The 22611-nt window shown below is 39.4% G+C and overlaps 1 protein-coding gene across 7 annotated transcripts in view; it reads left to right on the top strand.

Annotated features, from left to right (window-relative positions):
• The window catches only part of DCLK2 (doublecortin like kinase 2), a 155984-nt gene that overhangs the window by 85558 nt on the left and 47815 nt on the right, over positions 1-22611 (top strand). For 4 of the 7 annotated variants that reach the window (XR_009354091.1, XM_059175675.1, XM_059175666.1 and 1 more), the window contains exons 3-6: positions 9504-9606; positions 12761-12862; positions 13727-13777; positions 17389-17483. Coding sequence is in view for 5 of the 7 variants with exons in the window: in XM_059175675.1 (XP_059031658.1) it covers positions 9504-9606; positions 12761-12862; positions 13727-13777; positions 17389-17483 (351 nt within the window). In the remaining 2 variants the exon portion in view is untranslated. The remainder of the gene's footprint in view (positions 1-9503; positions 9607-12760; positions 12863-13726; positions 13778-17388; positions 17484-22611) is intronic. The other 3 variants (XR_009354092.1, XM_059175693.1, XM_059175682.1) reach the window with 1 other exon arrangement.

Here is a 22611-nt window from a genome sequence, read left to right as displayed (position 1 = left end):
GGTGTCTTAAAAAACTTGTATTTCCATTTGTTTATATGGTAGAAAAATTATGGATGGTAGAATAGTCTTTGAGGTTCAAAATTAAATGCAGTTCCTTTTGGTAATTTATGCCTTGTGTCCATTTCTTAGGAAAATAAATCAAGGTATCAGTGCAGCTCTATCAAAAGCTGATATAATGAGAGACTGTAGTCTCTGAGAAACAAACTGAGGGTTTTGGAGGGGTGGGGGTGGGGGTTGGGTGAGCCTGGTGGTGGGTATTAAGGAGGGCACATATTGCATGGAGCACTGGGTGTGGTGCATAAACAATGAATTCTGAAACACTGAAAAGAAATTATAAAAATAAAAAACCTGGCATAATGACATTAGTTTCAAATATAAGCTAATTAGTGGACTTTTTCTGAGCTCCTTCTTTAGAAGTAAGTTAGAAAATTTTTTTGTTGTTGTTTTTACTCTTCAGTAGAGACAGCCTTTTTAAAACTGAACTCTGATAATGAAAGTCTTTAATTTCAACAGATGTGGACTTTTGTTCCTTTCTGTCTCTTTCTTTCATACACAGAGTTAAAATTAAAGAAAATCCATACAAAATTCCAATGTGTGTTTTATACTCCTGATATCCATCATCTTGATGCTGGCAGGCCAGGTCCGAGGACTGAGAGGGGGCTGCACAGGACCAGACAAGAGGGTCCCTCCCTGTCTGCATGCTGGGGAAATCAAACACAAGCCAGCAAAAGGGGAAAACAGAGATTATTGAAGAGGTAGAGAAAGTGCAGGTAAAGACAGAGCACCTGGGAGACTCAGAAAGGAAGGAGGGAGTCTTGTCTTTGATTGAGGTATTAGGGGTTTTTATTGAGGACTGTGGTCTGGTGTACATGTCCTCTTAGGCATCTAGGAACCCATCAGAACAAAGATGAGGACCCAGGTCTTATTCCTTGGAGCTAAGGAGTCTTGGGGTCAATATAGAACCAGGGATCTATGCACTTGATGACTTTTTAGTCATTTCTTACATGTTATTTATTGTGCTGGAAGATCCCAAAGAAATCATTAACTCCTTGTCCCGTATAAGGAGGACGTATAATAAGGCATGTGTAGGGCAGGAGTGCAGGTCCTAGCAAGAGGAAAAGCAAGACAGGGAGCAAAAAAGCAGATTTTCATGGAGTTCTTCAGTTTCCCCATCTCAGTCCCATTTCTTCTATAAAATGTGGTTCTTGTTCTGCAAGTTAGACATTTCAAGGGAGCTAAGATTTTGACCCTGACTATATTTAAATAAGTCACTGCCATATTAAACTAGTCCTTTACTGAGATCCAATGATGTTTCTTTTGCATTTTTATTAGGTCTTGGAAATTTTCAACAAAATAGTTTTGGAAAGTATCTCAAGGGACCCTTATTTAAGACATCCTCAAGTCTGGCTAGCACCAAGTGGGAGCTTCAATAGCAAATTGCTTTGCTTTAAACGTCCTCTACCAAATGGTTGTAGTTGTAGATTTCATAAGTAGTTTTTCTGAGGTAACCCTGAAATAGTGATGAAAGGCATTTAATTCATGAAAGAGCTTTCATGATCTAAAATGAATTTTTAGGAAGTTATTTTAAGGTGTCTAAAGCCAAAATGTGATCAAATATTTGCTGATGTTGGGGGAGGTCCTCAAGACGTGATTGCTGGTTGACCCATGAGCAGATGTGGGAGGTCAGACACTCCCTTACCCATACCACCATCTATGGAATATGGGTTCTGCTTGCCTTCCCCCACTCCCAGAGGCTGCTCTGAAAACATAGTCTTGAGATAATGATGTGTGTAGAGAACATCTGCTTGATATATGTGACTGAACCTAGTTAAAACCTCGATGTGAACTTTTACTTGTTAAAACTGCTACCTACCAACCTGGAGTTAGCTGCCTCTCTCTGGTTTCTTCCTGCCCACTGAATAAGGGGCCAGTTTCAGATTTCAGAAGATCTTGTGAACCAACAGCTGAATATTTGGATTTGAGTGGTGTGATCAAAGAGTTTATAGGTTATCTTGGCATAGAAAACCATTATTATAAATCTGGGAACAAGGACTACCTTGCATGATAATGAGTTGATAGGAATTCATTGAGGAAGTGTGAAATGGAGCCTCAAGAGTGGGGTCCTTTGGAGGGAGGGGGACTTAAAGCATTTCATTAATTTAACAAATTTATTGAACAAACCCTTTATGCTAGATGTTACGTGCTATGCTGGAGTTATAGTAATGAACAGGACAGCATCCCTAAATGTATGGAGCTCATAGTCTGGTGAGAGATCTGGATGCAAAACCAAGCAGTTACCTCAACAATGATGTCTATGTAATTACAGAGTATTAAGGAACACCTGGATTTGGAAGGAGCAACAAGAGTTCATTGAAGATTTCTTTGAGGACTTTGAGGACACATGAGGCTGAAACAGAAATCCCAGTGGACATCACTATTTACACTTATTTTTTTACACGCTTAACTTTTAGAAACAGTCTCCAAAAATATAAATAAGCTTTTCTTAGAAACTAAAATATTTAGACTTTAGAATTTTTATAGTAAGACGAGATCTTAGAATAATCCAAACTGTTTTACCACCAGCTTCTTTGTAACTGGAGAGGATAAGAAATGCAAGATTTTCCAATTATGCCAATGGGTCAGGAAATAGAGACCTCCTCTGGTTCAGAATGTGAGTGTTCAGGGAAGATTATATCGCTGTGTCCTCTACCTTTTTTCTTTCAAGGAAAAGTTTTACTCTCCTAATACATGCATAATATCTTTGTCAGATCTGAAGCTTGTATCTGTTTCTATATCTGTTAACAGAGAACAAATGTGGGGGGAAGTGGTCATGGCTGTTAAGTAATCTATTTATTAATCTGTGTAATCTGTTAAGAACTAGCACTAAAATTATGGCTGCCACCTAGTCACCCCAACCTAATTAATCTGTCTCCTGAAGGAAAAATTATTGTTTCTAAATGGCCCACCTTCCTTTGGAAAGCTCAGATATACTCCCATTGATACATTACTTCTCAGTTGGTTGTTTCCGCATTAGATCCCAATGATTGCTTCAATTTTGTACCTTAGCAGAAATATTACTTCCCCTTGTTTATGTAGCTTCTTTCAGGAGCCACATAATATCCATTATTTCTGAAGAGCTTCTTGCTTTGAAGAATTTAGAAGCAGACAGTAAGAGGTCTTTTAAACTGATACACTTTCCTCACCCTTGGTAAGAAGGACTTTCAGATGTTATTCATGGTGTTGATATGTTCTTTTCGGAGTCAGATCTAGTGACATGGCCCATAATTCAAAGTTAAATCCCAGTTTTAAAAATATATGATAAAAGGAACAAGACCACCACAGTGAAAGAATAAGAAATATATTTAAAAACATAAAAGTTAGAATTGTGTAAGTAATCAAATATATGAAATATTTTGAAGGTACTGGATATTTTATTTTATGGGGTGCTTTTCTGTGCTTTTTTTTAAAAGATTTTATTTATTTATTTGGCAGACAGAGATCACAAGTCGGCAGAGAGGCAGGCAGAGAGAGAGGGGTAAGCAGGCTCCCCGCTGAGCAGAGAGCCCAGAGGTGCTCACCTGGGTCCTCGATACCAGGACCCTGAGATCATGACCTGAGCCAAAGGCAGAGGCTTTAACCCACTGTGTCACCCAGGTGCCCCTCTTCTGTGCTTCTTTATTCCTATAACTGTTAGGGTGTTGTATCATAATATTCTTTTATTATAACATTTGAACTATAACTATTACTTTTCTTTTCTTATCCATTTTAACCAATAGACTGTGTGCTTCGTGGCTTTAGTTTATGCCTGACATATTGTAGACACTTGTTTGATGTTAAAATGAATGTACAGTAATAAATTAATGTGACTCCCATTGATAAGAAATAGTTATTGTAGCTTACATCAGACCGTGGCTTTTTCTCAGATACTTCACTCTGAAAAACATTAACTGAATTTGGGACGTTACTAGGAACAATTAAATATATAGTCCATACACTTGTAAAATGTAAGCATGAGCAAATAATGACTATATTGTATGGAGGGCTAGTATTACACAATATTATACTATATTACACAAATAGTTGTAGCATAAAATTGGAATGTATGCTTACAGTTCTCTGGTTATCTGCATTATCTAAAAATGTTGACATTTAGCTTACATATGTAGACTGGTGCTTTGCTTTACTATGTTAAATTTAAATCAAATCTCTTTTTTTTCCTTTTATAATTATTCCTAGATGCTGTTGGTAGTAACTATTTTTAAATATATGCATATAAATATATATATGTATTTTACAAGTATATGTATACATGTGTATTTATATCTATATTGCATGAATCACATTTCTGTATATAATTTCTGGAAGCTTAATATAGCTTAATTTTTTTAAAAAATCTTAATTTTTTTGTCTATAATTTTCCACAAGTCAAGACAATGAAAGGAATGTTTCCAAGTTGTCAGTAGTATTTTCTGGGAAAATATCTCATTTATTGGACTTGTAGGAAAGCAGGTATTTCGTTTATACTTACAGGAAAGATTATCCATTAATTTAAATTAAAAAAGTATTTGAGGCCATGAATTAATGAAAATGAAGAAATAACAGCTGCTTTCACACGTGATCACATTTAGTCTTAAAAGATAAATTGGTATCTTTTTTTTTCAAGATTTTTTAAATTTATTTGACAGAGAGAGAGAGAGATCACAAGTAGGCAGAGAGGCAGGCAGAGAGAGAGGGGAAGCAGGCTCCCTGCTGAGCAGAGAGCCCGATGCAATTCTCAATCCCAGGACCCTGAGATCACGACCTGAGCAGAAGACAGAGGCTTAATCCACTGAGCCACCCAGGCACCCCTAAAACTGGTATCTTGCCCAAGCTTCCTACATGTAAAAAAAGGAAGGGACACAGGCTTAGCAGTGCAGTGCTCTGCTCCAGACGAAAGCTTACGCTTCCCAGATGCTTCATGGGCTAACACCAGTATTTTATTTCTATTTGTTATTTTTAATTACTCTGTACACCCAACACAGGGCTTGAACTCCCAACCCTGAGATCAAGAGCCTCATGTTCTACCAAGTGAGCCAGCCAGGCACCCTTGACACTTGCCTTTTAGATAACACCATATAAACTGAGTTTCCTCTGCAATGCAAGTGAACACAGAACTGGAACCTGCTCATCCCTCTTCTGCAGATAGTATCTCGGCTGACGTTTAATCATATTCATCAACTTGCTTCACTGCTTCACTGCTGGTGTTCTGTTTCTTGTGCATTTTAACTTTACAGTTTACTGAAACATAATAGGGACAGTCTAAACAGTCCATGTCTTTATTGTGAAAAATGTGAACAGATGTGTATTTTAAATCAGCAGCAGTAGAGGGAGAGAATATTTCCATTTGTTCCTTATTTACTCATTATCAGTCCACTCCAGTTTTCTGTATCATCTGTGTTCATACCGATTTTCTTCTCTTGACTAGTTCAATGCAACCCCATGACAGAGTAACAATGCCAGCTTAAAAGGTTTTGATTTTTCTAAAATAATATATGGACTGGATAACTTCTTTCATTTTAGAACCAGGAATTTCTGTCACATGTAGACTATGGGATCCTGAGTCAGCCCTTAGTGTTGCTTGTGGGGACATCCTTGTTTCCCCTCAGGGACAGTGTCCCAGATTACTCGGGTGTGATGAGGAGCAGGCAGAGGGTTTAGGGCCAGAACTCGGACTGGGGGTTGGGCTCCTCTTTTGGTTAGAGACACTACACTCTACAGTTTCTATAAATAGGACCCTTTGCTGGGGACACAGCAGTGATCAAGTCAGACCTGTTCTTTTCCTTTCAGAGTGGAGGCATAGGTGTTCAGTAAACTAATAATAAAGAACTCCCCACAACCCCATATTGCAATTTTACATTTTTTCTTCCTCCTCTAACCTGCTCTACCTCTCCCCCAGCCTCGGTTTCAGCCGATGACTTTGTTTCAGTTTTCTCAGTAAAGGAGGAAGTAGTCAGAAAACATCCAACCACCACACCACCATGTGTCCTCACCTAGCGGTTTCCACCAGGCTTCCTTTACTGGGGAAGACTGACCATAGTCTCACATGAGGTCAGTCCCATCTGCACTCTGCTCCCATCTCCTCTCTCTTACAAAGGATCAGCGCTCCTGCAGGATTCCCCTTTCTTTCTTGCATCACCATTTTTTTTCCTAGTAGGTCATTTCAGTAGCATAGTAGAGTATTTTTTCTCTCATTTGAACAAATTCTGCTAACCACAAACTCTGTCTCCTCTTTCTGCCATCTTCCCATTCCTATGACCTGCTTTATCAGTCAGAGCTCCTTGAAAGAGGCGTCTATGTCTCCAGTTCTTCTGCTCTCCTGTAGTAAAACTCTCCAATTAGGTTTTCTCTTCAACCACTCCACTAAAACTATTTTTCATCTTTAAGATCCCACAAATCTCTATGTTGCTGATTCAGTGGCCACTTCTCAATCTTCATCTTGCTTAGCCTGTTGATAACATTAACCCAGGTGAATGCTCTCTCCTCCCTCCTCTTTGAAACACTTTCTTAACTTGGTTTCCAGCATGCTTCAAACTCTTATTTTTCTTCCTCCCATACTGGTTGCTCCTTCTCAATCTTCTTTGCTGGATTTGCTTTTTCTGCTTGGCCTTGTAATATTACTTTGCTTCAGAACTCAGGCTTTAGATCTTTTCCTTATGTTTGTTCATTGCCATAATTGATCTCAAGATTTTAAATACCATCCATATGCTGGGGAGTCCCAAATTTAGATCTCCAGCCCTGATTTCACCCATGACATTCAGATTTGTGTATGTCCAACTTTCCAACCAACATTTCCATTTGGATGTTTAATAGGCATTCACAGTTATTGTTCCAAATCTGAATTCATGAGCACCCTTTCTACACTAAACTTGTCCAATATCTTGTGTTCTACCCTGTCAGAGTTCATGACAGCCCTATCTTTAGTGGCTCAAACCAGACACCCTGAACCATCATATTCTTCTCTCTTCTTTCATATCCCCATATCCAAAGGGTGGTGTAGTCCCCTCACTTCCTCCACTCCCAACACCTTTGCACAAACTATTCTTTTTTTTTTCTTTTTTCTTTTCAGTGTTCCAGAATTCACTGTTTATGCACCACACCCAGTGCTCCATGCAGTATGTGCCCTCCATAATACCCATCACCAGCCTCACCCAACTTCTCACCTCCCTCCCCTCCAAAACCCTCAGTTTGTTTTTCAGAGTCCACAGTTTCTCATGGTTTGTCTCCCCCTCTGATTTCCACCAATTCATTTTTCCTTTCCTTCTCCTAATGTCCTACATGTTATTCCTTATGCTCCACAAATAAGCGAAACCATATGATAATTGACTCTCCCTGCTTGACTTATTTCACTCAGCATAATCTCCTCTAGTCCCATCCATGTTGATACAAAAGTTGGGTATTCATCCTTTCTGATGGAGGCATAATACTCCATTGTATATATGGACCATATCTTCTTTATCCATTCGTTTGTTGAAGGCCATCTTGGTTCCAATGCCTTTGCACAAGCCATTCTAATCTCTTGCCTGATGTAGCAAGAGCCTTTAATGCTTTCTACCCTTGCCCTTTTGTTACAGTCTATTATGAGCACAGTGTGATCCCGTTAAAAGAGACATCGCATTGTGACCGTCTTCTTCTCTGAAGCCTCTCATGGTTTGCCATCTCAGAGTAAAGCCAAAGTCCATACCAGTGGCTGACAAGGCCCTATGTCGTCTGCTCTCCTACCCTTTCTTCTCTGATCCATTCTTCTCCTCTTTTGCTGTATTTCAGGACTGTTTCCTGTGAACATGTTAAGCCTGATATCTTCACAGGGTTTTCCCATATTCTGTGCTCTCTGCCTAGAACACTTGGCCCACATGCTTGTTCCTTGGTCTCTTTTAATATTTTGCCAAATGTCATCTTAGTGTGAGGCCTTCCCTGAGCACCCTGTTTAGTACTGTAGCACCCACTCCATACCCCTTACCACCTTTTTATATTGCATTAATTTACTCACAAATTTTATTGTGCTCCTTTTTACACTTGCTTCATGAGAGTAGGATCATTTTATTTCTTTACTAATATTTCTGTAGCGCCTAGAACAGTGCCTGGCACATCATAAATGCTCAGTACAAATTTGTTGAATAAAAGGAGACAAGAGTTGTTTAGTATTATGTGAGGTATGTCAGCATCCCGAGTCAAAATACATGTTTGTTTAAATCTGTTGTGTAACTTATTCATTTTATACCTACCATTCCTTGAGAGTTGTATTTGAGGCAAATATGAACCTATTTGATAGTTATATAATTGGTTAACTATTTAACCAAATATGTATTCATTCGCTAGAACCTGAGTCGAAGGGAGGCAGACATCTTATGGAAACCGTGTTTGGAAAGACAATTTATGCTGACAGGTGAAATCATTAAAAGATTGAATAGAAGATCTAAATTAAACTGCTGTAGAGAAAAACAAAACAAAACACCTGGATTTATTACAGTCCCTAGACTTGTTAAGTACTTTTATTCTATATAATAAGCAACTTAATTATTTACTTTGGCATTTAGTCAACTACCAACAAATTTAGTACCAGATGAAATATATCCTTGTAATAAAATCAGTCGCTCAGATCCTAGGTACTAGAACAGTGGTTTTTTTTTTTTAAAAAAGCTTTATTATTAGGAAAAAAGTACTTAAAAAAAAAATCACATAGCCAGTTGAAAAACAGGTAAACGTGGAATCTACCTCTGTCCAAAGTCCAGGAGGATAGTTCTTATAATCCCTGGCAGGAATAGATGAATGTGCTCACTGCCATGAATCTGGTTTCTGTGGAATCTGAAACTGATACTGTGTGTGTGTTGGGGGCTAGGGGGAGGGGTTGAAAAAAGAATATGAAATTAAAACTATCCGTTCAGGTACAGGACTTTGGAAGGGCTCTGAGGCTTCCTCTGATCTTAATGATGACGTTGGTCATGGAAATGTGTGTTAACACATTGAGCCATGAGATGCCCAGCACTATTCCAAGCAGGTTTCATGAATTTTTCCCCCAAACAACCTACAGTGCACTGGACCTCAGGTACAGAGAAGTCAGGCCCAGGGTGACACAGCTGGGAAGGGGGAGACTAAGGAAGGGTAGAAATGAAGAAACTAGACTGAGAACAGAGACCTCCATCAGCCTCAGCCCTGTCACCCATTAATAGGGGGAACACGGAAGAAAACACATTGCCTTATGTGTATGTCCTCGACTCCACTTGTGAAATGGAAATGTTGATGCCAGCTATGAACTCCTCATTCTGTTGTGCTGAGGTCAGGGAAAGTGTGTGGAAATGCTCTATAAAGAGTCGAGTACTTGGAAATGTAGTGTGATTTTAAATTGCTTTTCACTCCAACACAATATTATAGGTGAGGCTTGAAAATGCAATTATTTTGCTTTTTCTTTCACTTCTAATGTTTCTAATTTATCTCTTAGACATGATTTTTTTTTCCTTTCTTTTTAGGTTACTTGTCTGCAAGACTTTTTTGGTGATGACGATGTTTTTATTGCTTGTGGGCCTGAAAAATTCCGTTATGCCCAAGATGACTTCGTCCTGGATCATAGTGGTGAGGCAATTCTTTGACCGTCCTAGTAATCCTGAAACAGAGGCTCGGGTTTTAGTCAGATGACCCTTGCTAAGTGGTCTGGCATGTTGAAGAAAGAGGACATTGGTGGTATTCTTTTTGAACTAATGAAAGTAGAGAATAAAATGAAAACATTAGCCTAATTGTTAAAAAATCTAATTCAAGTAGTTTTAATTTTTTTAGACGAAAACGAGTTGTCTCTTGACTGCCTTGTTTTGCCTCTGAAATGGATTTCCTGCCTATTTCAGAACAGTGCCTGGCTGTGCCACCTTAAAGATATGGATTATATTGAATCTGAAATGGTTAGTTATTCATTTTCTGTGTTCATAATGAGATATGTAAAAGGTAATAATTAAATTGTTAATCATGGTTGTCTTGGCTTTCTTTTTACCTCATTGTTTGCAACTTAAAAAAAAAAAACATGCATTGTTTGTATATACAGAAAAAAATAAAGCTATTTTCGTTGATAGAATGAGAAAATCCTTTTCTCCAATGTGTGGAGTTTTCAACTTTATAGCAATAACCTTAGTGATTTCAGGTGTTATTGATTCTGGGAAAATTGCTTTACTTTTTTGTCTTGACTTAATTTAAACCTGTTATAGTAATAGTGATTATTTTAGCTGATAGTAAAGTCAACTTCCTCTTAAAAGGAGGTAAAACCATACAGACATAACATTTCATAGGAGATCGATGTAAAAGATAAAGTCTTGCTCTTTAATTTCATGAGTGAGGAAAGTTGGCCTTTCAAAAATTAGACTGATGTTCGTCCCTTTCCAGCTGTAGTGATTCTGACCATCCAGAATTAGAGAAACATGCCACCAAATAAATACTGTGATCCATAAACTTCTTAAAATTCAAGATGATACGTTTTGTGGTACCAGACTTCCTTGAGTAATTCTTTCCTGTTCAACTATGTCAGTTACCTTGGAGATAATTTATCTGCTTTGTGCTTGGGGCTCATTTATCTATACTTTTTGGTTTTGTTTCATTTTTTCACTGCTGCCAAGTTTCACTGAGGGTTTCTGTACTGTCTTATATTCTGTTGGCCTGGCCCTGATTTTAACTTGTAATGCCACTGGAAAGAATCACAGAGAATGTCCTTTTATATTGTGTGTGCTAATGCTCTCCCCTGTTCCCACGATGATTAAGTCTGACTGAAATGTACATTTGCATTATCATCTGTATTTTACATGTTTCTTGATTATAGCTTAATCTCATTTCTGGTATTTCTTTGATGCCAACCAATATTAAATTTGAAAGTTGGGACACTGAAAAACTGATATCTTCTACGTTATGAAGTTAATTTGGGTCACAACAAAATATTTATTGAGCACGTACTACGTATGTCCCAGGCATTGTACTCCGTGTTTTGTGTGCATGTTGTAAACTTACTAATCTAGTTTTATTATTCATGGTTTTTGTTGTTAGCTACCAGTGGGCTCCAATAGTGAAAGGTGGGTGTAAGTTACTGATTTCTTCCCTCTCAGTTGCCAATTACTCAGCCTTCTGCCAACAGAGGATAATTGGCTTTTTCATAAGATTTTGTGAGGATTAAGTGAGACAGTATATATAAAGCAGTTAGAAGGGTCCCTGATGTGTGTGCTTCACTTTCGTTATTATAAACGTCATTATTATACCTTCACCAGCAGGTCATGAAATTAAACCTGATTTGGCCACTGTTAACATTTATTTGGAGGAAAAGATGTGTATTTTTAAAAAAGATTTTATTTATTTATTTGACAGCGAGAGAGATCACAAGTAGGCACAGAGGCAGGGGGGAGGGGGAATCAGGCTCGCCACTGAGCAAAGAGCCGATGCGGGGCTGGATCCCAGGACCCTGAGATCAGGACCTGAGCAAGCAGAAGGCAGAGGCTTAACCCACTGAGCCACGCAGGCGCCCCTGTATATGTTTTTTTAACCAGTTATTTAACTTGTGTTTAATCTTAATAAAGTCCTAACTTTCTATCCTTTTAGGATTCTGACAAAGCATTAAAGATTCAATGCTAAACACAGTCTTCCCCAAGTAACAGAATCCTGCTTCAAGAACTGACCTCAGGACTGGCTGAGTGTCCTAAAGCTAGGGGGTGGTTCTAAGCTGTAGTTGTCGGTTTTCTGGATTTACACTTGTGCTCTTGAAAGAGTGGCAGTGCCTTTAAGACGTTTCTGACTAACACATGCCCCTTCTTTCAACAACAGAATACTGTTTAATATCCACAATGCTAATTAAACTGAAGTTGCTCCAGCCCCTTCTGAGTGAGATTTTGATTAGGGTCTTTCAAATGCTAACTAGCCTCCCCTGGTGTGTATTTTCCTGATTAGTGGACTTCACATGTTAATTTTTTGCCCCGAGGTATACATTAAAACCAACCCACGTTGTCATCTTACCTCATAAATTGAAGTATTTTAACGTAAATGACAGACAATAGGTTATCTGATTTAATCCTTATAACAAGCCTACCAAGCAGATGCAGAATTTATTCTGATCCCAATTTCATAGGGGAAATAATGGAGCCTTAGACGCTAACCAAGCTCCCCCAGTTAGCAAAATCAGATTCAAGATTCATTCAAAATCTGCATGACTCCCAAACCCATGTTCTTAATTATTCAAATTAGCACTGATTATTTTAGCTGTAATTACTTCTGGTACTCTAAATGCTGTTTTATTTGATGATTTATGGAAAAAACCAAAGTTATTGTTGGAAGCTAGTTTCTAAATTTTCGATCCTCTATACTTAGGGAAGGTAGAAAATAAGATGGTAAGGAGTCCCTTACCCTTTCAAAATAAGATTATCAGGGAGTTTGGACAGAATCAAATTGTGGCCTTTTGCTATCAATACTACTGACCGAAAAGGGAAGCTGCGCATGTTCCGACGGGGCTCTCCGTGTGTGATCGCGTTAGGACGTTGGGATTTCCGTATTCAGTGCGATCTCCGCTGGAGCAATGAGCTTGTCTACAAGATGCCTATGCCAACTACAGACAACCTCGGGTGTACTTTTGGGACAATTGCTTTGTATATTGAAGTTGTTTAACAATAATGGGAAGATGATCCGGTGTTCGCTCTCTGGCAGTAAACTGCATGCACGTGTGATCAGTATTTTAGCCGGATTTAGTTAATGCACTTTCTCTCCTTTCCAGAATGCCGCGTCTTGAAGTCCTCTTATTCTCGCTCCTCAGCTGTCAAGTATTCTGGATCTAAAAGCCCTGGGCCCTCCCGACGCAGCAAATCCCCAGCTTCAGGTACGCATTCTCCTTCAATTCCTTTAATTGTTACCAACTAGCGATCTTTCCCACGTTCGCAGGCAGCCAGGTTCCAAAACGACACGCAGATGACATGATTCTTAAAACGAAAAATTTGAGTCTGTTGCTCAGAGTTGTCATAGATCTGCTAAGACGCTTGTTTGTTTTATTCTCACACATTTTCTCAAGAACAGTCTCTATCTAGACCCTTCTGGTATTTACGTGGAAGTGCTTCGCATTTAGACCATAGCATACTGTGTTTTTAACTTTGTGCTGTATGATTGTGGATATTTTTCTTCTCTTATTGGTTTAAAACGTACATCGGACACAGAATGCATTTCCTTGATAAGTTTCATAGGCTTTTTCCTTTTTCAAGCAATTTAATAGTAGCAGTGATTATTATTGGAAATTGGTACTTACTTAAGAGTCAGACTTACCTGTAATTAAGTTTCTTTCAGGTTCTAAACCTATAGATCTGTGATAGTTTCAGCTGGGGGCACTTTTTTAAAAGCTAGAAACATCTATAAATATCTTGATGTCTTCTACAAGGTTTGTATATAGTTATTTTAAGTAATTTTGCTGATATCCCTTCCTGTTCAGGAGAGGATTGTAAAAAACCATGATTTCACAGGTGAGAAATCTAGAACATGTGAAAGTAGGATCAGTAAAATTGTCAAGCATCAGACCCTCTAAAAGATGGAGGAGCGTTTTGGACATTCTACTTGTCACTGCTTCGCCTTCAGCACCCACCCCACTTTCCTTCGGTCAGGTTGTTTTACCCTTTTCGTGTATACGCGTTCAAACCTGCTGAATAACTGCTCTCCTTACTGTCTCCTCCTCTTTGTACTCCCTGAATGTGCACAGTAAAGAGGGGTGGACACCACTCCGGTGCCTACTCTGCAGCCAGATCCCCAGGTGAGCCATGAGGAGAATGGCTTTGTTGCTCTGCTGGGTTTTTGTTTCTGTCTCTTGCCACATTTCTGTTTCCTTTTGCTCCATTTCCATGAACGTATCTGGCTTGTACCAGTGTACATTTGTGCGCTGTGGGATGCTTCACCGTGCATAGAATGCCTCAATGTCCCTTCTTTTTAGAGAACCAGTCATTGTCCGAAGATGGCCAAGTGCCTCTTTCTGTGTGTAGTTACAGGACCAAGGAGGAGTACCACCTTGAAGGGTCTATCTTCTAGTTAATTTTGGAAAACATTCTGTTCCTGAAAAAAGCTAAAGTTTGCTGGTTGTAGGAAAATGACCATAGAAGCAATTAAACTTTTCTGTTCTCCCCTTCTTCTCCTTCTGTTCTTACCTTCCTCCCCACCCTACAGCTAAGAGGCCCAACACTCTAAAAATATTGATGATATGAATATTTTTAACTGAAAGCATCTCTCTGCTGTGAAGCTTATTCCAAATTATATTATGCTTCTATAAAGTATCTCAAACACTAGAAAAGCTAATACAACATGAAATTGGCATAAATACAATTACCTGAGCCTACCATATGGTAAATGTAGATTTTTGTCAGGTTCTTTGCTTTTGTTTTAGCCATAGGTTTTATAGATATTTATTGTATCAGTGAAATAAATAGAAGTGAGGAGAGTGATTAAAAAATCAGGTATTTTAATGAATCTAATACATACTAAACTAAAAGCATGTATCATAGCCATAATTTTTCTTGCAGACCAATATGTTTGTATAAATAAAGATTTATTCAAATCTTTTTAAATTGAATTTGGAATGCTTAGAAATTGATTCAAGAAATCTTAACATTTCAGGACCCCCAATTTTTAACTAAGTCTGTATTTGCATTTGGGGTAGAGTATCTTAAACTTGCAAGTAAAAGTTGTGAGATCTATAAATCACTCTTCAGAGTGCAAAAAAAATGAGAGATTAAACCCCAAAGTCACCACATCCCGCAGTTACAGACAAGGGGGCAATTTGTATTATTGAAAGCCGCATACCCACAAGCACAACTCACATTTATAGACCTCTAGCTATGGCATACCTGTAAACATTTAGAATATGCTGTGGGACAAACTGGAATCTCAGACGTATTAGCTTTGTAGACAGAACATTGTACCTTTTCAGTCTTGGGACAGAAGTGCTCTGGAAGTACGGTCTTCTGGTTGACTGAATTCCTCAACAAAACTCTTAGTAAAACAGGCAAATAGTGTGTAAGAAACACGTAGAAATTCATCTGGGTAACATAAGTAGGTAAATATTATCATAATTTGAGTCCTAAAGATGCTCATTTGAGGTTTTTAGCTTGTAAATCTTTCAGAGTCCACCAAGACAGAAGATCGTCTGAACAAACAAGCAAACAAAAAAGCCCAAGTTTATTTCTTTTCTTCCAGTTGAGAGGAGACATGGATAACAGCCTTCTTCTGGGAGAGAAAGTCAGGGGTTGGAAAGAGTGGTACATGACGAGGATGTGGGTTGGTTGTTGTCCACCCACCAGGTGGTGGTGGCCGTGTGAGGGGAGCATGCCCAACATGACCGTGTCCCACTTACCCTCCTAACTAAGATTTGGAAGAAATGGGAAAGAAGTGAAATTAAGGATTACTCATGAAGGAACATTTTTTAGAATTTTCCAAATGCTCTGGGAAACTTAGAAACCCAAACATGACTTGGTGTCTCTTTAGGATGAGATTATTTGGAGGGAAATATGGGCATGTAGTTACTGACCCCAGTAAAATCCCCGGCAGTGAGTTTTGTCAAGAAACTGTTTAGCAGTGGGTATGTTTTTAGGGAGTTTTGTCTCCTGTCAGGATCACCATTTGCAGGAATTGATTTTTATCCTTTTGTCCCTTTTCTGTCACTGTTCCAAAGTAGCCTCTACTGTCAGTGTGGATTCTAAGTATCTGTGAATGCTAATAGCACTTACTGAGTGGAGGCTGGTGACCTGCCTAGGTTGCTCTGTATTTGGAATGAAGGAACAAAAGGAGTAAATTTCAGTCTCAGCTCACAGCAAGTTGACCAGTTCCTTGCTCATAATAATCTCTATTTTATGTGAACTTCTGCCACCAATTCCCTTTCTTTAAAGAGAATTTTTAAAAGAAAACAACATTGAAATTTAACTTAATTGAGAAGTGATCAGGACTGCTGAATATCCTAGAAAGTTTCTAATTGCACAGTTCCTTGTGTTGTCCTTGTACTCTAAATATGCACGTACATTTGTTACGAAATTATAGATAACAGGTCATTGTTTATGCATGTGTGGTTTTAAATTAGAAAAATTAAAGTTTGGTAAGTTAAAAGTGATGAGAAATTTTTTTCATCCTTTCCCAATTTAAAATGAGCAATGCAACAAATAAGCATGACTTCAAACCCAGATACCCTGGTTTATAGGTTATTCATCTAATCACAAATACTTGTTGATCCCAGGACTTTTGCCTCCACTCAAGAACTAGTACTCACTTTTTTGAGTCACCTATTTAGGACTTTTGCCTCTGCATATTGTTTTTTTTACATTTATCAGCTTCATTTAAAATAATAGCTTTCTGCTTCCTCATATTTGAAAACAAAAGAAAGAAATGACTTTGCTTTTCTTTCCATAGAGATGAATGACAGTTTTCATCTTTGGGCAAAGCATTGAAGATTCGTGATAAAAGGGGTTTCAAATACGTCTTAGAAAAGTAATTACACCAGTCCTAAATGTTAACTACCAACTTTGTGAAATGACAGCAGAAATGGATCCAGGTGATAAAATTAGGAATAAGCATAAGTCATGCTGAAGTGTTTGACCAGCATTCTCTAGTATAAAATCTGCAAATTTACCCTCCCGTCTAAACAGCAGTGGTTATAATTTTCCTAACTGTGCTCTAAATTGAGCCTTCGACCTCCAAGTGTGTGGAAGTTTGGAGGGGGTACTATTGAAAAACCATCAAGATTTGGTAAATAGTGGGAGAAATTAAAGAGTGAGGACAAGAAAATGGAAGGAATTAAGAATGACTACTTTAGATAAGAAGAAAGTTGAAGAGTGCCTTTTATGGCCTTCAAAGAAATAAATAGGTGTTATAAGAAAAATGACCAGTAATTTTCCCTTTCCATAAAGAATATGCTTAGAAAATTTGTTTGGCTAATGTGGAATTGATTTGGGAGAGCGGTAGAACTTCTTGGGTACTCAGGTTGGTATATACCAAGAGAGTGGATGTTGGAAGTTTTAGGACAGCCTTCCTTGTAAAGTATTACAAACATACCAGCCATTTCATTTCTCTGCCCTTGCTGGCAGGCAGAATCTATGAACGAGTTCTCATTCACATCTCTAATTCCATAATGTTTTATATATTTGTTTATGTCATTGTTGGAAAGCTATTACTGAAAACAATTCTAGTTTCACTCCTTATTTGTCTGATACTTTGTAATGCAATAAAACACATTATTTTTGCTTTTCACTGATTTGCCATCTGCTTTGAGCTTTAAATGAATCGAAGCTTCATGGGAGCAATGTTGTGCATGTGCTTGGTGTATTTGTGCAATCTGTTTATTTGGGGTTTGAATGACCTCTGTCTCCTTTGTTGTCTCATGGTCAGTTAATGGAACTCCCAGCAGCCAGCTGTCTACTCCTAAATCAACAAAATCTTCTAGCTCTTCTCCAACTAGCCCAGGAAGTCTCAGAGGATTAAAGGTATGAAATGGGATAAATGGGACGTTTGTGTGATTTTGTTATTTTGAGTTTCATAGTTTGGTAGTTTAATTTGTTCAGGGACTTGGGTGTAATAAAAAATCAAAAAGGAAAGAGTTCAGGATGTGGAGCTGAGAAGGACCTACCTGCCTTTGAATCCTGTGTCCTTTTTCATCTTGGAATTTGGGTCAACTCACTTAACTCTTCTGACCCCAACTGTTCCCATCTCTCAAATGGGAATAGAAGGTTGTGCTTAAGGATGAACATATTGGGGTAAAGTAAAATAAGTAGTAGTTTTCCTGTTATTATCAAAATGATTTGCAATGGGAACGCCTTGGAGAACACTGTAATTCTTTTACAAATCTCATTTTGGATCATGACTTTAATATTGTTAACCTAATTTGGCTTTGCAAAAGCTTGAAATAGGATGAAGCACTATTATGGTACTTACATACATCTGTAATAACCCAAGAAGATAATGTTCGTTTTGGTGAGAAATTAGAAATAAATCTTAGGGGGCACCTGGGTGGCTCAGTGGGTTAAAGCCTCTGCCTTCAGCTCAGGTCATGATCCCATAGTTCTGGGATCGAGCCCCACATTGGGCTCTTTGCTCGGCAGGGAGCCTGCTTACCTCTCTATCTCTGCCTGTCTCTCTTCCTACTTGTGATCTCTGTCTGTCAAATAAATAAATAAAATCTTAAAAATAAATAAATAAATAAATCTTGGGTTTTGACTGTGATAGCCTAAAAATATAAATGGTTAACTTAACATGATCAGCAGTTGGTTTAATAGACTTGTTTTGTTTTTTGTTTTGGGGTTTGTTTTGTTTTGTTTTGTTTTAATGGGCATTTTGTCTTATAGGGAGAAAAATAATGTATGAAGGCAAATTTGCAAAATTTCAACAACATCAATTTCATTTAATAGTTTTCAATAATTTAAATTTATAAGAGAAAGTTTGCCTGGTAAAATAGCAGTAAATAACTGAGGTTAAAAATTGGGGAAGTTTCCTTTTGTAGAAACAATCAAATAATCTGCATGGTAGTGTACTCTAAGAATACTGAAGTGTATACAGAAGGCTGTGTGTGCATGCATAAATTAACTTATTCTCTTGGTATTTTGGGACATTGGAAATGTCTTCATTAGGAATACATTCTGCCAAAGTTGGTTGCCTAAACACTTCAGGTATTGTCTGAGCAGCTTTCTTTAAGGATGTTGAGAAATCTTTTTCATTAGTAAAATGGACTGTAAGAACCCCAGCACCCCTGGGTGAGTGAGGAATGAGAACCTGCTGAGCGCAACATCCTGACCCCTTCAGAGCAGTGAGGCCTGTGGGCCTGCCACTTCTCCAAGGGTTCCTTGTCCACCGAATTCTGTTTGTCTGTCCTGCCCTGAGAATGTTGGGTGAACATCAGAGTGAACCTACATGATTCGTATGTAAGTGATAGAGATCCGAAAGAGAAATTCCTTCCAGAGGAGGACAGCTTGCCTGTTTTGTGCCTGCTTGCTTATGTACATTGGCAGAAATTGGACTGAGAGGAGGGAGTATGAAGCTCTCATCTACCTCCAAGTGCTAGAAGCTCCTTTATCAAAAGAACCAGACATTTCAAGGTGCTAAAGTGGCTTAGGTAGGTCAGTTTATAATATGATTGTAATGGAAACTGTCTAAACTGTCTCAACTGTCAACTGCCAAAAAAGTTACATAAATTAAAAATCACTAATCAGCCAGTCATTTTCAGCTTTCCCCCAATTTATTGCACTCCAAATACGTAGGAGGTTCACTGTTTTTGAGTAACTTTCAAGAGAACTAAAGGAAAAATAATTCAAGTTCATTCGTTTCTTTTTTTAGTTCAGTTGTGTGTTAAACTAAAAGCAAGTGGCTCCTAGTGCTGGTAACTTTTAACCTCAGGGCAAATCCCACACAGACTTTCCAGTGAGCCACAGTCATGTCCTCCCCCAGACTGTTGCTCTGGACAGGGACAGGATACCAAATCCTTTGTTTCCTTGGAGTTTCATTCACTTCCCTCTTTGTTATCATTCCCATCTTTCTGTCTAGCCCATCTGCAGCTGTGAGCCCAAGATTGTTCCTTTTAATTGTTGCTGCTAGGTCAGTAGGTGCTGCTGGATGCTCAGAGCACCATTTACCCTACACACATGCCCACACACTTGCACTCAATCACCTACACTTCTGGAGTGGAGATGCATGGAGTTTTCAAAACATGGTAAATTGTCTTATCGCTGAGACATCAGATAAAGCTGTTCTCCTTATGCTGAGTGTATCGGAAATGGTATAGCAGCCCCCATCTAGCACACAGCTCTCTGGAACGTGATTAGCTCTCAGGATTACTTGTCGGGGCCTAAAGGGGTGAAGAAGAGAGTTGCTGGTTACTGGCCAGGATAGAAGAGCAGATCCCTTTCTGTTACACTGGTGGGAGAGTCTGCGCTGTGCGAATGGGGAGGTCTTCGTCCGTCCTTCAATACCCCCTGAAAAGATATATGTGGGGATCTGTGCTCGGAATCAAGACAGCTGGAAGGAAAGTAGCAAGCGCAGAGCTCTCTATTAAGGTGAAAGGACACTCTCACGGCGGGAGAGCAGATGGGTTCCAGGAGGCGGAACCTCCTAAGTGGTTTCGGATCCGATATTCTTGGGTCTTTCGGGGATGGGACCTGCATTGGGGTGGGTGGGCTCCAGTGGAGGCTGCTCCCAGTCTTTTGGGAGACTCCTTCCACAGGATGGGAGAGGTTGTGTTTGACCCTACAGGGTTTGAAGCAGAGCCATCCTGGTCGCTTCTCTCCTTTGGGCAGGGCTATACCTGCAATTCAGATGTATTATAACAAGTCTAAGGGTCACCCTGGGGCAGACGGGGAAGGGGAGAGGACTGTGTTCTGCACCCTGGGCTCTTGATATGTCAGCCCCAAGGTCTTAGAAGGCACAAGCTCTGGGTGTTGAGCCCCCGGGCTCCTAATGTGTCTCCGATTTATCACTGTCCTGCCTCCAGCTCCTGTCCCTCTCATTCTCCCCTTAAGGACTGGGGACTCTGGCTCCCAGCATTCCTCCTGCCGCTCAGTCTAGCTGCTGCCTAACTTTTCCTGACCCTGCCCCCGCTCCCTCTCAAACCCACTTTGTGTTCCACCCCACTCGAGGCCTGTGGGGTTTACTCACAGCTGTGAGACCTCCTCTTTGTTTTCTACCATTGTTAAATAAGAACATTTGTTTTTAAAGGACCTCTGAAGTGCTAGGATTATAGTTCTTTAAACTGGCAACAAAACAAAGCAGAACAAAAAGCCCTACTTAGGAAGCAGGGGAGTTTATTTCTCTTCTCACTTTATAGCTAATGTAGAATTACCCAATTTTACATTAAATATTAGCAGCTGAATGAGTCTCTGCCATACCCATCAGCTCTTAGGCCACACTGCCCAAGTGCTGCCTACTCTCCTGGGTCATGCTTTATGGAAAGTGCGTCTTCTGACTGTTCCCAGCAGTCTTTGGTATTGGATATTGTTGTGGGGTTGAAGACCTGCCTTTGAAATACTGCCGCTTAGTCATGTTACTTACTGTACAAAATACCCTAATTTTGGTGTCAGCGTAAGCTCTAGTCAGCATCTGTCCACGTTTGCATTATTTTCTCAATTCAGTGACATTACGAATGGAGAATTACAGATAATTACCATGGGTTAGTGCTCTGCTTTTTTGTTCCCCCTTCATTTAAAATGGCTTATTAAGATCAATTAAGAGGCAGTGTCTGACACTGGAGGACTGTTTTTCGCAGGCAGGAACTCTTTATCCTGGTTAGGTGCTTTAATGGCTTTGAGGATAGATCATCTTTTTCCAGAGAATCGGAATTGACAAAAGCAAGCAAACCAAGCCAGGACAGCCTGTGTAGGAAATGACACTCTGGACTCTCTAGCTGCCGGGACATAGCTTCTGCCAGATTATCTATTTGTTTGTTTGTTTATTTATTTATTTAAGTATCTGGGTTTTACCTAGTAGGAAATTAGGCAAAGTGAAGTCAGAGGGAAGCAGAATTTGATATTCTATCACAATTTTCCTGTGCCAGTTTTTGGGAATCAGTTTAGTGTTTTTGGTGGGGATGTTGGAAGAACTGAAAAGGAAAACAGGGTCATATTGTGAAGTTTAATCTCTGACCACAGAGTGTCCATGGCTTTTTGTTTGTATGTTCGCTCGTTGAAAAAGCACCTCTCCACAAAAAAAGCCCTCATAGTTTCCCCCCATCCTACTGTTGGGGAAGACCCTTCTGCTCTACTCATTCGCATTTATAAAAGATCATGCTCTTTGAAGGGCTGGGCCAAAGGCAAGAGAGGAAGGAAAGCTTTCCTCATATGGTGAGTAATTTTTGCAGGATGGGAATGTAAGAAATAGGGTGGCAACCAAGCAGTCAGGGTTCTTTAAACCGAAAACTAACAGACGTTAGGTAACTGAAAGTTAGTGGTACCTCGATTATAGTTTTTTGGTTTTGCTAGTTATGTGAAACCTACAATGGGAAAACAAAGTCGTCTCAGACATGCAGTTCGTCTTCATTTTGCAGATGAAGAGATTGAAGTTCAGAGATGTGAAGTGACTTGCTCAGGGTCTCAGTGGCTGCTTGGGATCTCTGACCCTTTCAGGGTCTCTGTCTCTAACCTCCGACTCTTCCCCCATCCCTGGGGAGTCTGTGTCAGTGACTGTAGCATAGACCTCTCAGAAGGAAGCTTCTATGGTTGTTATGGAAAAGCTATGCAGTCTTTCAAGAGGGTGAATGCTGGGGGTGGCTTGCCAGATACTGAGTATTTGGGTTTAGATATGCATAAATGCTCTGAATAAAAATGAGTTGAGATATTAGAAATGGAATGGGAGGTGGTGTTTGGGAAAGGTAGAGGTAGTCCTGGGGTGGGGGAGAGGCTAGATGAAGGGAGGTGGAAAGGTAGAGAAGTGCCCGGCACTTCAGCCTGACCGCCAAAGGCTTTAGAAAAATGACAAAGTTCCCAAGAGGTTAGGGTTATTGGTTTTCTTCAGAAGCCAACAATGGAACTGAGTATTGTTAAGATTGACATAGGCCTGAACAAGGTAATGTTGTCCAGGCTCAGCAAACATATGGGTACCTGGATATGAGATGATGTTCCATGGTGGGCTGGT

This window comes from Mustela lutreola, chromosome 1, assembly GCF_030435805.1.
Source record: "Mustela lutreola isolate mMusLut2 chromosome 1, mMusLut2.pri, whole genome shotgun sequence".
NCBI lineage: Eukaryota > Metazoa > Chordata > Mammalia > Carnivora > Mustelidae > Mustela > Mustela lutreola.
The sequence above is the reverse complement of the archived record's forward strand: the minus strand, read 5'-3'. Positions and strand labels throughout refer to the sequence as shown.